At 42.9% G+C, this 14,434-nt stretch overlaps 2 protein-coding genes across 5 annotated transcripts in view; both read right to left on the reverse strand.

Moving 5' to 3' along the window:
- Positions 1 to 4,949, reverse strand: part of LOC137413529 (caveolin-3-like) — a 47,424-nt gene extending 42,475 nt beyond the window's left edge. The window contains exon 1 of one of the 4 annotated variants that reach the window (XM_068098954.2): positions 4,511 to 4,946. In XM_068098954.2, coding sequence (XP_067955055.1) covers positions 4,511 to 4,540 — 30 coding nt within the window. In that variant the 5' untranslated portion in view covers positions 4,541 to 4,946. Of the gene's footprint in view, positions 1 to 237; positions 753 to 4,510 lie in introns of those variants that run through there. The other 3 variants (XM_078769929.1, XM_078769928.1, XM_078769930.1) reach the window with 3 other exon arrangements.
- Positions 4,950 to 6,619: 1,670 nt separating this feature from the next.
- Positions 6,620 to 14,434, reverse strand: part of LOC137419107 (testin) — a 65,440-nt gene continuing 57,625 nt past the window's right edge. Inside the window, exons 5-7 of the mRNA XM_078769912.1 lie at positions 14,050 to 14,265; positions 10,215 to 10,373; positions 6,620 to 7,022 (exon numbers count right to left, since the gene is read on the reverse strand). Coding sequence (XP_078626038.1) covers positions 6,831 to 7,022; positions 10,215 to 10,373; positions 14,050 to 14,265 — 567 coding nt within the window. The 3' untranslated portion in view covers positions 6,620 to 6,830. The remainder of the gene's footprint in view (positions 7,023 to 10,214; positions 10,374 to 14,049; positions 14,266 to 14,434) is intronic.

The following is a 14,434-nucleotide window of genomic DNA, read 5'->3' on the forward strand; positions in this document are numbered from 1 at the left end:
CACTTCTTCATTGTTCTATCTCTTCCATGAGCCTCGACTTTGTAAACACAATAATAAAATCCAGAGCCTCGTCGGGTTATTTGGCTCTGCAAACAATTTTACCCGGTGCTATATTAAAGCCGATCAGGCGGGCGGGCGCACGCACACCACAATAGTCTCTGGTCTGTCCCTTTGGTGAGGCTATTCGTAGGTTAACAGATTTGCATCCCTTTTATCCTTGCACTCCTTAAAATTAACCTGTTTCCAGTAGAGAGAAGTAGTTTGCAAAAAAGGATGTGGCTGGAGCAAATCCCACGACTTGCAGTTCCTTGCAAGTGAATCTTGATGTGAATTACACAACATCTTGATGTGATGATGTTGTTGTTGTTGTTGTTGTTGTTGTTGTTGTTGTATAGCCCCGGACAGTTCTCTCGCAACAATCCCGTGACACGGAGACAGCCAACCGATCTCCCAGGAGCAACCCTAAAGTTCTTCCACATCCAGGATGGTGTACCCCCGCCTTCACAAAGTCAGGGCCACAAGAGAGTTAGAGAGAAATAGAGAAAGAGAGGGCCGGTCCATGGGGAAGGATCGGCACTGTGACCGACTGCTCTGCCCTGACGAATCCAGGCAGCAGGGAAGAATTGGCTCCTGACGCTGGGCTTTGGGGAGGGTGGGGGGGGAGGTACAACCACCTCGGAGAGGCATCCCCGATTGCTGTCGCAATCTGTTTTTGTCTCTTCTGTCTATTACCAGACAAATGGAGCCCCCACAAAACATTTTTTGAACAAGTCATTTATAAAGCATCACTTATCAGCATTGCATTTTATATTTTGAACAATCACACGTGTCATTGTGCGATTGGTTGATTCACACCAATGGCGCATAGGGGAATTTATTTTTAATCTCTGGATCGGCCATGTTTTTCACAAGAATATTTTAAGAATCTGAATCATAGTGTTACGTTTGTGGGGGGTAGGCAATATCTTTGTCCAGGCAGAATTACATAGTCAAGGTGAAGAAGAAACCCCATGTAATAAGTAGGAAATTTGGGTAGACCGCATGTCGTGGAAGAGCGTGTCTTCATTCCCATCATGAAGGGTGGGGTATGTTAATTAGCGAGGGATTATGGGTAATTAATCCCCTGTACGGAATGGCCTCTGTTATTTTTCCTCTGTTCCTTATGACACCAGCAGCGCACACATTGTAAGAAATCGCCTATATATACAGTCATGTGAAAAAGTAAGTACACCCCATGTAAAGTTTTGACATTTTCAACATATTTCAACATACAGCTATTTGATCTTCATTTCAACAATATTGATAGATAAAGGTGATATAATATAACAAGTATCATGAAACATTTACATTTTGTAGTCCATTGTATAATTTAAATAAACATAAATGCAAATTTCGCATGTGGAAAAAGTAAGCACACCCCTACATTTATCACAACTTCAAATACCTAAAATTAGAATCAGGTGCACCAGCTCAGGTGCAAATGATTAGAACATCGTTAGAGAGGATTTTGGAGGAACCTGTCTTATTTAAACCTCAGACATTTAGTTTGGTTTGCTCTTTGTTGTTGAAGTGTGCGGCATCACCATGCCTAGATCAAAATAGCTCTCGAAGGCCTTTCTATAGATGCCTATGAGTCTGGGAAGGGATTTAAAAAGATCTCCAAACAATTTGAAATCAATCATTCAACTGTACGGAAGATCATCTACAAGTGGAGAAGATTCCAAACAACTGCCAACTTGTTCAGGCCAGACCGCCTCAGCAAGGTCAGCCCGAGAGCAGACCGCAAAATGCTGAAAGAAGTCTCCAAGAACCCCAGAATGTCATCACGTGACCCACAGGTAGCTCTTGCCACTGTTGATGTCAAAGTGCACGAGTGTACCATTAGAAAGAGGCTGCACAAATTTGATCTACATGGGAGGTGTGCCAGGAGGAAACCTTTGCTGTCCAGAAAGAACATCAGGGCAAGACTAAAGTTTGCCAATGAACACCTCGGCAAAGACCAGCACTTCTGTAACAATGTGCTCTGGACAGATGAGTCAAAGGTAGAGCTATTTGGCCACAGTACCAGAAGACATGTTTGGCGAAAACCAAAGACAGCATTAGACCACAAGAACCTGATACCAACTGTAAAGCATGGTGGTGGAAATATTATGGTTTGGGGCAGCTTTGATGCATTTTGGCCTGGGCAACTCACCATCATAGAATCCACTATGAATTCTTCATTGTACCAGAGGGTGCTTGAGGATAATGTGAGGCCATCTGTCGGAGTGTTGAAGCTCAACCGAAGGTGGACCTTGCAACATGACAATGACCCGAAACATACCAGTAAATCCACCAAGGAATGGCTGAAAAGAAAGAAATGGAGGGTTCTGGAATGGCCAAGTCAAAGCCCGGATCTAAATCCCATCGAGATGTTGTGGGGGCATTTGAAATGAGCTGTGCAGGCAAGAAACCTCTCAAATATCGCACAGCTGAAATAATTCTGCATGGAGGAGTGGGCAAAAATTCCTCCCAGTCGATGTCAGAGACTGGTAGACAGTTATAAGAAACGCCTACTTGAGGTTGTTTCTGCCAAAGCGGGCAATACCACCTATTAGAGCTGAGGGTGTACTTACCTTTTCCACATGCGAAATTTGCATTCATGTTTATTTAAGTTATACAATGGACTACAAAATGTAAATGTTCCATGATATTTGTTATATTATATCACCTTTATCTGTCAATATTGTTGAAATGAAGATCAAATAGCTGTATGTTGAAATATGTTGAAAAAGTCAAAACTTTACATGGGGTGTACTTACTTTTTCAAGTGACTGTATAGGACATTAAATAAAAACCAACTGGAAACAGGTCATTGAGCACGACCGCAGATAACATCGACATGGTGAGCACACAGGCACAAAATGTCCATGAGACCACGCCTCGAAGAGCAGTGATTGGTCCGGGATTGATTGGCGCAAAAGACTGGTAAGAAGGGACTATGTGATTTGTGGAGACGTCGTAGGATGACGTCAGAGCCTTGACTATAGAGGAGCGCTCTGGCCGACATTTTCTCTTGAGTGAAGGGCATTCCTTGAGACACCACAATTTTATCTTTCCCTTGATTTCCTCGCATGTTCTGGATTTGGTGGCGAGCGGTCATCTCCCCGACATTTTGCGCTCTTGGCTTCATTCTCTCCTCTTGATTTCCACTCCCCTCTTGTTCGTCCTCTCGAGTCCTGGCTTTGACGACGAACGGTCGTGTCCCAACATCACTCCTCTTTGTCTTCTCGTGGCTGGCTCGCATCGTCTGGCTTTGGTGAATGAAATCGTGAGGACAAGCGGCTGGAAGAGCGCTCTGCGTGTCAAGGCCTGTTCACTTCGTGCACAAAGCCAGGAATGAGCGGACCACGCGGGGAGGCCTCGTTTGCGTCCACCCGGAGTGCAGCCTGCGGTTTTCACGCGCAAGGATGCAGGGCCCGGGATGATTCCTGACGAGGTTCAATTGCCGATTAGAGCTAAGTGCCACAAATCACACATTTATTTTTCAGTTATTTTCCCCATTGTCTGTATTTGAGTCTGTTTGGGGGCGCTCCAATTAGGAATTTAGTTTTATTGTGCATTCTTTGTGACCGGCGTTTTCTTTAATAAAGCCGGTATTTTTGTACATTGTAATTCGGTGTCGGGTTTGAGTCAATTATTGCAGGGTCGAAGACATCGGGTGGACCCGTGGAGGTAAGCGCTCACGTCTTCTCCCCCACTTGCTACCCAGGCGTATAACGAAGGTCCGCCATTGAATTAAACGCCTCAGAGTTAAAGCTCGTTTGGTCATCCGTGTCGCCTTGCGGTGTTCACCGGAGGGCAGGCACATGACAATAGTTATTTTGCAATGGATTACATAACACATTGACAAACCTCTCTCCCACCCTTGAAAGTGAAAACGCCAAGGCCTTGGTCGAAGTAATCGATCACACTTGTGAGAACGTACTCACTAAATTATTGGTCATGCCGTTACATTAGGAGGGTCAAGTTCTTGGCTCCAAAGCTGATTGCTTGATGCAAGTAGAGACAGCATTTTCACAAGTATCAACTAGAATTCTCGTATGTAAATATACGTAAAATTCCAGCTAACTCGTATGTAAATATTGCCTTTGGTGATGACATTAGCTTACAGTTCTGAATATTCTAACATCCATAGTGAATGTAAGCAAGCTATGTCCTCGACTTGCAACACAAGCCCACATCAAATATAACCAAATGTTTTCGGGAGAAAAAGTGCGACTGGTCCCCCAATTTTAAGCGCGTCGCAACTACAGGTAAATGTCATTTCAGATGCAGCCTGGGACTGCCGAGTGCATCATTTTCTGGAAGTGCGGCCGTTTCCAGTAACCTGGCACTCATTTTGCCGACCTTGGAAGGATGACAGCCTGAGAACCCATCTGGTGTTGTTTCAACGACACGGCAGGGGCTCAAACTCCAACATCTTAAACGAACACCAGTCTTTTAACAACAGGTAATCTTTCAGACTCACCTCGGTTCCTATGAGCCGCTCGTTCGACATGTTGAAGTGGAGTTTCTGATTCTAGCTGTGACGTTGCTCCACCAAGTCGCTACTGTTCGCGGAGTGGGTGAGTCGAGCACGGTAAGAGCTTGCAATACGGTGAAATAAATGTGTCCCTATAGTAACAGCTCCTTCACACGACTCGGTGCTGCGAGACTAGTCTTGAGAACTTTTCCGAACACAGTGCACGTTGGCACAAGGGGAGAGCAGCACGTGCAACACGATCAGCCAGCACTCTCCTGGTCCTGCTATTTATAAATTGGGAATTCGGCTTTGATGCTCATTCGGAATGCATATTATTTAAAAAATGCCAATTGCAAGCGGGGAAGGCAAGGGAACAGTGTCGGAAAAGGCAACATATGAACTACCCCAAGACATGCGTGAAAAGTTTTCTAACTTTTGCCAAACTTTCATTATTGTCTCAAAAATTCATTTATAAATCATTTCACTACAAGATTTTAAAATACCTTTTGGCTCTCTTCAACTTCAGGATATGTCTATTCATAGGTACATGTTATTGCCTGCTGACACAGCTGTTCTTTTCCCGGATAGTGTAGCGTCGTGCTCGCAGACCTTTGGTTCTTTTGCACTTCATAGCAGTGGGCCATCTATTTATTACCTATGCGTGACGGTTGAGGGGAGGAGGGGATTCTGTAGTCACAAAATTATCTTAAGAAAATGGAACAGAAGGATGGCAGAAGGTAGGAAGGAGAGTAAGATAGAATGGTTGATACATGGAAAGGGTTGGAGGAGTTGGGAATCCAGACAGACATTTGGAAGGAGATAGGAGTAAGGGGAGACACGTTGAAGGGCATGTATGAGTGACTTCAAAAATGTTTTGTAATCCAGGTGTATATTGAAACAAGGTAACCTTTCAAAAAATTTTTTATCCATTTAATCACCCTTTATCTCAAGTTTTTTTTTTTTTTTTTTTTTTTTTGTATACAAGATCGAGGCTTGTGAAAGAGCTAACATTAATCACACAGAAAGACAAACCGACACATAAAACATATAACATGGGGAGCGGTAGACAAGATGGGGCGAGAGGGGGAGGAACACAAACACAACATCTGAGAGCAGGGACATCGAGAGATCTGTGGGAGGGAGAGGGCTTTGGAGGGGGGGGGGGGGGGAGGTATAAAACATATGGACACTGCCAGGACTTCCAGGAAAGAAGTTGGAATTTCAAACAAGGTGGAACTGGGGTGAATTAGTGGGGGTAGAAAAGATCAAAGTTTTGGATGGGGAAAGATAAGAGATGGTGGTGAACAGCTGTTTTAAAGACCGGGGAGGCCTAGTTAGCCACAACTACCAGGGATGCCTCTTCGTGGTGGTTCTACCCCCCAATGTAAGTCGGCAGCCAAATATTCCCCAATCTTCCCTGCTGCTCAGATTCGTCAGCGCAGCGGTCACGGTCAGAGTGCCGATTGGTTTCCATGGACTGGCCCTTTCCCTCTTGACTCTTTCTCTCTTTCTCTCTTTCTCTCTTTTTCTCTTTTTCTCTTTCTCTTTCTCTTTCTCTTTCTCTTTCTCTTTCTCTTTCTCTCTCTCTCTCTCTCTCTCTCTCTCTCTCTCTCTCTCTCTCTCTCTCTCTCTCTCTCTCTCTCTCTCTCTCTCTCTCTCTCTCTCTCTCTCTCTCTCTCTCTCTCTGGTGAAGGCAGGGGTACACCATCCTGGATGAGGGGATATCTGAGTCTCTCTCCTGGGAGATTGATCGGCTGTCTCTGTGCCGAGGGCTTGTTCGAGAGAACTGTCCGGGGCTAAACAACAACAACAACAACAACGCAGTTGGCCCATTTGTTCTTCAAACTAGCAATGCCCTGAGGGTAAAAAATCTTCCAACTGCTCCTTTCATCACTTGTCAACTGTGGACTTCAAGGCATCATTGGCTTACCACAGTTGACATTTCAGCTCGGAATTTAGATTGTGAAACAAATAATAGTCACCGGGAGCAAAGTCCAGGCTGCGGGGTGGTCGATTCAACTGTTCGAACCCACTCTGGCAAATCACAGCTTGTGTAACTCTGGCCTTGTGAACTGGCACATTGTTGTGCAGCAGTAAAAGTGCAAAAATTCAGAATTAATATATTTCAAATTTTTTTTATTTTTGATCAAAAGTTACTACAGTATGTGACTCAATATGCATCTTAACCTACTTTGGCAGAAAATGGCGAGCTATAATGCCAATGGGTGAGTAGAAAATTCACGATAAAAGGAAGTGAGCAAACTATAGTCATCAAAGCCATGGATAACATTTTGATGGCATCAGTACAAGCTCCACATCGGCCTCTTTAGGACACTAAAAGTTTCTTACAAGCGACAGAGCAGAAGAGCATGTCCTGGTGAGGCAAGAAACGTTCTCCGCACAACGAGCGTCGACAACCGGAGCAGCGGAAGCATGAAGGAGATGCGTGCCAGCTGAAGTTGCCAAAAGAGACGTGCTGGCCATCGGGTGCGATAGCATTTTTGCAAGCTTGACAGCACTGAAAAGATGTGCAAAGAGGATGAGGTGTTTTTGATATTACCTTGCAAACAAGAATGTACAGATGCTGATATCACATGTGTTAAACGTGATTGGATATCGTGTCACAGAGTTTACAAAGCATTGGATCGTACACCCACTAACAAGGAGAGTGAGTTGGGTTTGGACTGGCATGAGACAGGTTAGTTTTACCCTACAGATGCATTGATGTCCTGACAGCATCTCAAATAAGTACAAGAGGAACACGTGAGGTAGAAAATTAGCAAAGTACCTGTCTGAAAAGCCAAGGTGCAAAGCTACCTCTGAGGGCTAACGGCTGGTCGCATCTAAACCCGAAACCCTGCAGGACAAGGATGATAACCTGTGCGGAACGAGCGCCATTAAGGTGGTACCCTCGGGTTTTTGTCAGGCCACATAACCAAAGGCTTGTGAAATGTCTGGCACATTCAAAAAATGGGGTTACCATCCAAAAAAAGTGCTAACACATTTGTGTAGCCTTACTCGGAATAACTTGGATATGTTGTGCCAAATGCATTTTTCAATAGTCACGAAATAAATTTGCCTGGAAGTATGAAAAATCATTCATTTAATTATTAGCTCACCTGGAACGAAGTTCAGGGGAGCTTATGCGATGGCGCGTCGTCCGTCCGTCAGACCATAAATCACTTGAAACTTCTTCTCCGAAACCGCTGATGGGATTGCGACCAAATTTGGCAGAAATGATATTTGTTGTGTTGTGACTAATTTTTTTTTACGGCATTACAAAAAAAATCCGGGTCTAAGGGGGTCTACCGGGGTCAAAGTGGATCCAGGTTTGACCCCCCCAAAATAGGAATTTGCTTTTTCCTCTGAAACTACACACACTATTTCGATGAAACGACCACAACCTTCATCACCCGTGATGTACCGAAGTTTGTTCACGGCATTAAAATAATCGGCCCCTTTGGGGATTCACGGGGGAGGGGGGAGGGGGGGTCAAAGTGGATCCAGGTTTGACCCCCCAAAATAGGTATTTGCTTTCTTCCCAGAAACTACGCATGCAATTCTGATGAAACTTGACCACAACCGTAATCACCCACGTTGTACCAAAGTTTGTTCCTGGCATTTACAAAATCGGGGTCTAAGGTGGTCTATGGGGGGGGGGGGGGGGGGGGCTTGCCACCCAAAATAGGTATTTGCCTTTGTCTCTAAACCTACACATACAATTTTGATGAAACTTCACCACAATCTTCATCAACCGTGATGTACCAATGTTTGTTCAAGGCATTGGAAAAATTGGGGTCTGAGGAGGTATACGAGGTGGGCAGGGGGGGGGGGGGGTTGCCCCCCCCAAAATAAGTGTTTTTTTGTTTAAAGTCCTATCATGATGTTAGTATGATTCTACATGCTGCCCTGTCTTCGAGCAAGCATTGAAATTGGTTTAAAATACCTCGAGTCAGTGCAGTGTACTGTTTATTCTACCAGGTGAGCGCCAGGGGTATTATCCCTATGTTTATTCCAATGGGATGAGTTAGAGTGGTCCATTTTTGCATATAATTGTGTGAAGGGTTCTACAAAATTACGAGTTGGGATTTTTGGAGAATTGGACAGATCATAAATCAAGATCAAGATCAAGAATAGCGTCGTTCTTCAAGTGCAATTAAGCCCAGTAATAAATACTGACTTCATCGATTATATAAAAATGTTTTATCCAAACACGCACAAAATATTTTACGCAATGTGCCGAGTAAAACAGGAATTTCGACGAAAAGTCCAATTTCTGAGAGATGCTGCATAACGCCATTATGAGGTGGAAGTAATTGTGGAAATGATGTCACAGCGCCTGTAGTTACTGAGCCGCCACATTGGAATACGCCTCGCTGGAGCAATGGATTGTTTTGCTGGAATATAACCATATTTTTTGTTCCTGGAATACAGTGAACCAGAGCGAAATAATGTTCAAACTGCATCTACTTTGGAAGAACAAAAAGTGACAGTGTGGTGGACAACGTGGGCAGTGAAGGCTTAGACTGGTGCGGGTGCGGACATTGTGAAGAAATGCCGTCAGCATGGGAACGCGTATGTTGCCAGGACTTGGATTTACGAAACAATAACTTAAACAAAAACGACTGTACCTGTGTAACTCTGCTTTCTGGAGTCAAGAATATGGTGAATCTGGACGTTTTAGTTGCTCTTTTCATTAATTTCTTGATGTGGAAGGGGTCGGGTGAGTTTGCTCTGGATACTTTGCAGAATTGTTCAATTTATTTTCGGACATTTAAGTTGAAAAATGGTTGGATACGCATTGGATACCAAAGTTTTATTTGACACATCCTATCCTAATACAATATATCGCGTCTTTGTTGCTCCACTAAAAAACACTAAGGCTCAACGTGGTCTACCTCGGAAACTATTTTGTGACTTCCGCAAGAAAAAATGTCAATGGTATGACCAGTTCCTACATTGTGAAGTCACTTCATTGCTAACTCTCTCTTCCCTGGATATTTAGCCACATTTGGTATGTGGAAAAAACAAGTACGTCAGCTTTCTCTCTCATTGACACAGCCGTACGCCTGACACTGCGGCAGTTGGGCACCGTGCTGTGCTTTCTGTACTGGACCATAAAGAAGAGACTAGCAATAATGTCTTGTAGATTGATGGTGGTTTAAAAAATAAATTGAGTTAAAGAATGTAACCCAGCATCACTTCCCAAAAGTTAAACAAATGTTCCAAATTTGAACAGAAAGAAAATAAATTGTTGCAAATAAATGCAGACTAAGCCGTCACTTTATTGTAGTTAGACGTGAGTGCCAAATGGCGTCTTTGATATGCTTGAGAATACCGGACAAGCAAGTGGAAGTCAATATTCCATAAACGACTACGAGGTAAAATGGTAGGATCCACATTGTCTGACCACTTTTTGCATGCAACTCCTTGCCCTGGCCAGTGCATTATGGTTGGGGGGTGGGGGGGGGGGGGTGAGGGGGCATCCCTTGCAGCATAATGCTGGTGTTCTGGCCCTCACTTCAAGTGACACACTAGCCTGATCTTCTATTAGAAAGAAAAGGTAATTGAGACTTTTGCCTTTGTCGAAAATCATGTTCCTGCCACTATTAAAGCAACAATCCCACTCGTTGGAATCCTTGAGTCCACTTCGGCAAAATCTGTTGCACATTCCCAGCCAAAAAAAACCAAAACGACTACTTTGTCTTACCTGTGCATACTTCTTTGTGTAGCAAGGGACACATACTGGTTTGGAATTCTCCATGACGTACGTTGAGTCTGCCAGCACGCAGTCGCACTCAAAGCAGCAGAAATGCTTGAGGTGCCAGAACTGATCTTCAGCCTTTGTGTATTTCTTCGAGAATATCAGCTGCATGGTGGTTGGGTGAAATTGAACATGTGAGCTTGGTATTGTGAACTCATTTGTATAATGCATCTCAAAATGAGTATTAAAGTGAAGCAAAATTAATTGCACAAGATGACAATTGACAGATCAAGTCAATATTTTAATTTTGACTTCACGTCCTTGAGTAAGGACTTCTTTTTCCCTTAATCAAAAGGTATTAGGGTCATTTATTTATTTCTTATTTCTGCAAATATAGCAGAGTTTTTAACCCCTCTACCTCTTCATTGTCCCATATAGCTCCTTACATTATCCTTCTTTTCCCTCTACTTATTCCTATCCCATCTCAAACATGACCTTCTCACCCTACTCCCACATACCCCCTTTCTCTTCTTGTATTGCTCTCCCTCTCTTTTCCCAATATGTGACTTTTGATATGACGTAATCTTCCCAAGAATTATTGGTGTGCATGCGCAGAAACATCAGAAAACATGCATGTTTGGGGCGAAATAAAGTATATCATATGTCTGGGATAAGGATTGTTTCCGAAAATGGCTCATAAAGCTCTAAATCAAGTCGAAAATACCTGGAAAAGTACCTAAGAGAAAGCATAGTGAGCCAGCATAATTAAAGAGTTGGAGAACTTTCTCAGCTCACCGCAAGGGCACCTGCTCGCATTGCAACCTCCCGACCATGTGGGTCAGTGCAAGGCCCGAGTGGATGGGCATGTGCTGCACAACCCCCCCCCCCCCCTACAGATCGCTACCAGTCAATGGACTGTGTATCTGGTTTAGGTTCTTCTGAACACCAACGGGAAGGACATATCTGGGGCTTTTGAATGAACAGGGTAAGTTTAAAATGATCATATTTACTATTAATCATGTTGGGAGGTGGGAGCTACATGAGCTGTGAGCGTTGTTATAAATACAGTGAAACCCCGACATTCGCGGATTCGACAGATTGCGGACCCCGCATAATCGCGGTTCATAAAATGTGACTTGCTTCTACATTTGCAGCCCTGTGATTCATGTATTCACGGCTTTTGCGGGAATAAACCATCCCCTCACACCAAAAACTCTCCACATGTTTGGTATTTTCTGTTTAAGGGAAAAGCCTGGCTCACAGAGATGATCAGAAACCCTCAGCATGGGAAGGAGATGGAGGGGGAAGAAGATTGTAGATGGGATATGAAGTGGGGAGTGGAGTTGCTTGGTTTCTTGCACAATTATTTTATTAATATATTTTAAATCAGGAACAATTTCATTTAAATTTAATTATATATCTGTTGTTTAGTTTTAAGTCTCATGATTCCTTTTGTCCGCACACGATTAGAGTGAAATATATAGTGTAAATCTTACTCCGACCAGCGAGGCTGGTTCACGGTAAGTAAAAATGAACTTTTATTTTGGATCTAGAATGAAATGAAAATTCTAACACAAAGACTGATGCCAGGATGTTGAAAATTATACAACTTAAACTCGACCTCTTTCTTTGTAAGATAATACAAAATACCATATCTTCCTTCAAACTTAAACTCTGAGCAGTTAAAATGGCGTCTATTTCCTGGATAAACACGCACTTTGTGGATCACGCAAGACTGAAGCAAAGCAAACGGTTTGTTTTCGATAAAATAACAAGACACTCGTGGCAAAAGAGTGAGCTAACAATGTGGAATGGTTTACAGTATTGTCATTTGTAAGCATTTTGAATGAAGCTGTAATTATGTGCATTCATGTTATTAAACTTTAAAATTTTCCCTTATGAATGACAAACCGCCAGGAACCTATCCTCCTTTTTCCTATTGAAACAATGCCCCGACATTCGCGAATTCGACATTCGCAGCATTTTCTAGGTCTTTGAATGTGGGGGTCTCACTGTATATTGTTTGTTTGGTTTCAGGGTCACAAGAGAGATTGTACTAGATTTTTGCATCTATTGCAAAAAGGAGAAGCGTCCTTCCGTGTGTGTGTGTGTGTGTGTGTGTGTGTGTGTGTGTTTGTGTGTGTGCATGTGTTATATATAGGAAAGCCGATGTTAGCTTGCACTAACGGGAAATGGTATAAACCTGACACCTCTCATCCACTGATATTTCTCATATTCCTATATTTCTACAAGTCCGATTTGCATTTAGGAACAGAACGGTTATGGTTAACCGTTTCAAAATTTTCACTCTTTTGTCTTAATGCTGAAAATTCTGTTTAAAAGACTATTTGAATTACCAATTTCGTGTTAACCATGGCAAGTTAGAAACACCTGGCAAGTCGAACCGAGTGACTGTTAACGCAAACAAACACACAAACACCATATGCGCAAAAGGCCTTGTCTAGAATTCATTCGTCATTTTGAAAGTCGTGTATTCATTGACTGTCCTCTGTTGCGTACATAATAAATAGATGCCCTCTGGAATGTTCAACACCAGACAAGACAATGCACCTTAATTACAAGATACCTAATGTGTTAAACGACTTTGTTTTCAAACATTGTGCATAACCTGATGTGGGAAATAATTAAAACTAGAGCAATGCCACTGCGTCACCAATATGCCTCCGTGTAGTCCCTGCCCGTGACAACGGGTAGATGCCCTCGGTCACTGTCCTAAAAATAAACAAGTTTGGTTTGAATCCCTTCAGCTGTTTTGAAGTATCACATTTTACCACAGGACAGGTTTCACATCGATCGGCGAAGAGGTTTCGGAGAAGGGATTTTAAAAAAATATCGGATTTCAAGCTAACATGGCTGCCAAACCACATGACATATGACATAAAAATGTAAACTGCCCCGACATTTTTTTCTGCCCCGACAATGTAAACTGCCCCGACATTATGACATAAAAATGTAAACTCTGCATATGTATGGGTAGGGGATCACATTTGTGAAGTTTTGTGTTGATCGGATTAGGTTCGTTTTTCTATCCAAGATGGCTGACAAACCACATGACCTACGAATTCATCATTTTCAAACTTTCTGCAACAATGGTGTTAGATGACATTTGCAAAATTTCACATCGATAGGTTAAGCGTTTCAGAGATCTTAATATTTAATATTTTCCTTCAATTCAATATGGCTGCCAAACCATGTGACATATGATGACATAAATTTTATATTTCAATACAAATGGCTCATTGATCATGTGCATGCAATTTCAGATTTTTAGGATAAGGCATTCAATTAAAACATTTGAGGCTGGAATACCACTTCACTGATGATGTCATCATTATCAGGCTTTTGTTCCACATTGGGAGTACTTAACAATTCCCCAAGTGTAAAATTTTTCCAATAAGCGGTTTCCGAGAAATATTTTTTTAAATTATTTGAGTTTAATCAAAGATGGCTGCCATACCACGTGACCTATGGCATCACAATTATCATAGAAACATTCTACATGGGTGTCGATCCTACCCTCAAAGTTTCGTCTCAATTGGACATGTGGTTGTTGAGAAAAATGAGGTTTAGCACATACGGACGGACAACCAGAAAACATAATGCCTCCGGTCACCTTCGGGGGCGGAGGCATAAAATATACAAAATGCAGGTACTGGAAGCAACTCTTTTTACCTTAAGCACTATGTACAGCTTATTACTCCAAGTTGATGGACATCAGGCAAATTCTAACATTAACAAACAGGAAAAATGAGATGTAATTGCAATTGTATGTGTTAGTGTGCAAAGGATGATGTGAGCTGCCCCCTGCTGGTAATCGAACCTCATCACAACCAGCACAGCGGGAGAGCTCACTCTCCCCGTAATGTCGGCCGCAGTAAAGGTTTCCACCCTTCCAGAAATAAATGAGGTCGACGAGTAGTTCAGTACAATGGCTGCAGACAAAACATGCCGGATGCCAGAGGCAATCTGGCCCTGCACGTTCAGCAAAGACTGCCGGTTCTCCAGGCTGCAGTTGTCCCTTGCACTTCTCACACGACTGACAGTGGACGAAAATCAGAAATGGTGTTAAGCAATGATCCTTTGCATCCTAGTGCTGTTGTAGCAACATTTTGGCCATTTAGATTCACCAATCAAAAGGCTTGCTTTTGCTGACTTTCTCAGTTCCGAACACTCACGGACTGCCTCAGCATTATTTACGCTGCTAC

This window comes from Myxine glutinosa, chromosome 1 (assembly GCF_964187855.1).
Source record: "Myxine glutinosa chromosome 1, kmMyxGlut1.1, whole genome shotgun sequence".
NCBI lineage: Eukaryota > Metazoa > Chordata > Myxini > Myxiniformes > Myxinidae > Myxine > Myxine glutinosa.